General features: G+C 53.7%; 1 protein-coding gene across 1 annotated transcript in view; it reads left to right on the top strand.

Moving 5' to 3' along the window:
* The window catches only part of Kdsr (3-ketodihydrosphingosine reductase), a 55,175-nt gene that overhangs the window by 16,918 nt on the left and 36,798 nt on the right, over window positions 1–1,459 (top strand). The window contains exon 4 of the mRNA XM_033757391.1: window positions 1–91. This exon is cut by the window's left edge and continues 1 nt beyond it. Within this exon, the coding sequence (XP_033613282.1) occupies window positions 1–91 (91 nt within the window). The remainder of the gene's footprint in view (window positions 92–1,459) is intronic.

Raw genomic sequence — 1,459 nt, forward strand, 5'->3', positions numbered from 1 at the left:
CGCCTTCCTTGTGGCCTTCGTGCTGCTGCTCTACATGGTGTCTCCGCTCATCAGCCCCAAGCCCCTCGCCCTGCCCGGCGCGCACGTCGTGGTGAGTGGCCCTCCTGTTGCTGCGCCCGACCTCCTGGCCCTCTCGGCCGTCCTGCGCCCCAGGCCACTTCAGGCCGTGCCTTCCAGGAAGGGACGGTTCCCAGGAAGGGGGAGGCTCACCTGCCGCCGTCCACCCCGACGCAGACCCTGCGGCCTCGGGGACCCGCCCTCCACCACGTCTGGCTCCTCCCTGGCGGGAGAGCGGTGCACCCAGTCCGCGCCAGCCAGCCGGGTTCCCGAGGCCGCAGGGACTCGGTAGCTGCTGGTTCATCTCTGGAGCATCCTTGGGAAATGGGTGTTTTGGTCCTCAGTCTTCCGAAGGAGTCAACAGAGAGGTTGAGAAACTTTGCCAAGAACACAGCTGTCGGGGGCGCGAGGCCCTAGGCGGGGGCAGTCAGTAGGGGTCCCAGCGGCCCCGGACTGGAGGGTGGCCTGTGTGAGTGACCAGACACTTGCCAGAGGATTCCAGGAAGGAAGTGACTGGAAGGAAAAACAACTGCTCAGAAGCCAGGGTTGATGGTCCTGACCGTTGGTTCTGGGACGTCCCTGTGCTCAGCTGGGGTCTGCTGATTGCCACTACAGTGTGGTCCTTTGCCATCGTTCCAGAGTTGGAAAACTGACATAAACGACAGAGGCTAGGGCTTTAGGCCCGAAGGGGATGCGAATGGTTGGTTTGTTTGGCATTCAGCCATCTCTATTCCCCAAGTATGGCACCTTTCCCCACTGGCAGCGAATGCGTCCTCCTCTGCGCCCCCACTTCACGGTTAGCAGTAGTCTTCTCATCAGTGTTCCTGGTTACACCTCACACCTGAGGCTCACGGGTGGGGTGGGGGGCGCTGTGAATAAGAAGGGTGGGTTACTAAGCTGGCAAGACGCATCTTTTTGGTGCCCCAGGTGAGGATGCTTGCCTTCCCATTGAGCTCTTATAGGATAGGATGGTCATTTGTTTTAGTGTACTTAAAACCTGTGTAAAGATTTATGGTTGGGAAGCTGTGTTTTCTTTAATTTCTCCTTTGCAGAACTATTAGTTTCCAACTCTTGGTGTCCTGATAATGGAAGATGAAAAGTTGAGTGGAAAGAGGGGAGAGAGGAAGAGAGATTTACAGGAGAACTTCTGCCTCAGAAGCGCGCTTTTAAAAGTTGAGCTCTTGCAGAAGTTGTCCTTCCAGACTATAACTTGGGGAAAGATATAGAAGCAAAATTATAATGAAAATAAATAATGAAAAATTTGACTCAATAATTTCAAAGCAGTTTCAGTTAACTTTGACACTTTTCCTTTTGTTCCCTCAACCTCAAGCCACAGGTAATGTAACAAAGGCTATGTCTGTTGGAAAAGACCAGGAATTACTTATTTTCACCATCTTACTTT

Source organism: Fukomys damarensis, unplaced genomic scaffold (assembly GCF_012274545.1).
Source record: "Fukomys damarensis isolate Sample0158 unplaced genomic scaffold, DMR_v1.0_HiC HiC_scaffold_30, whole genome shotgun sequence".
Lineage (NCBI taxonomy): Eukaryota > Metazoa > Chordata > Mammalia > Rodentia > Bathyergidae > Fukomys > Fukomys damarensis.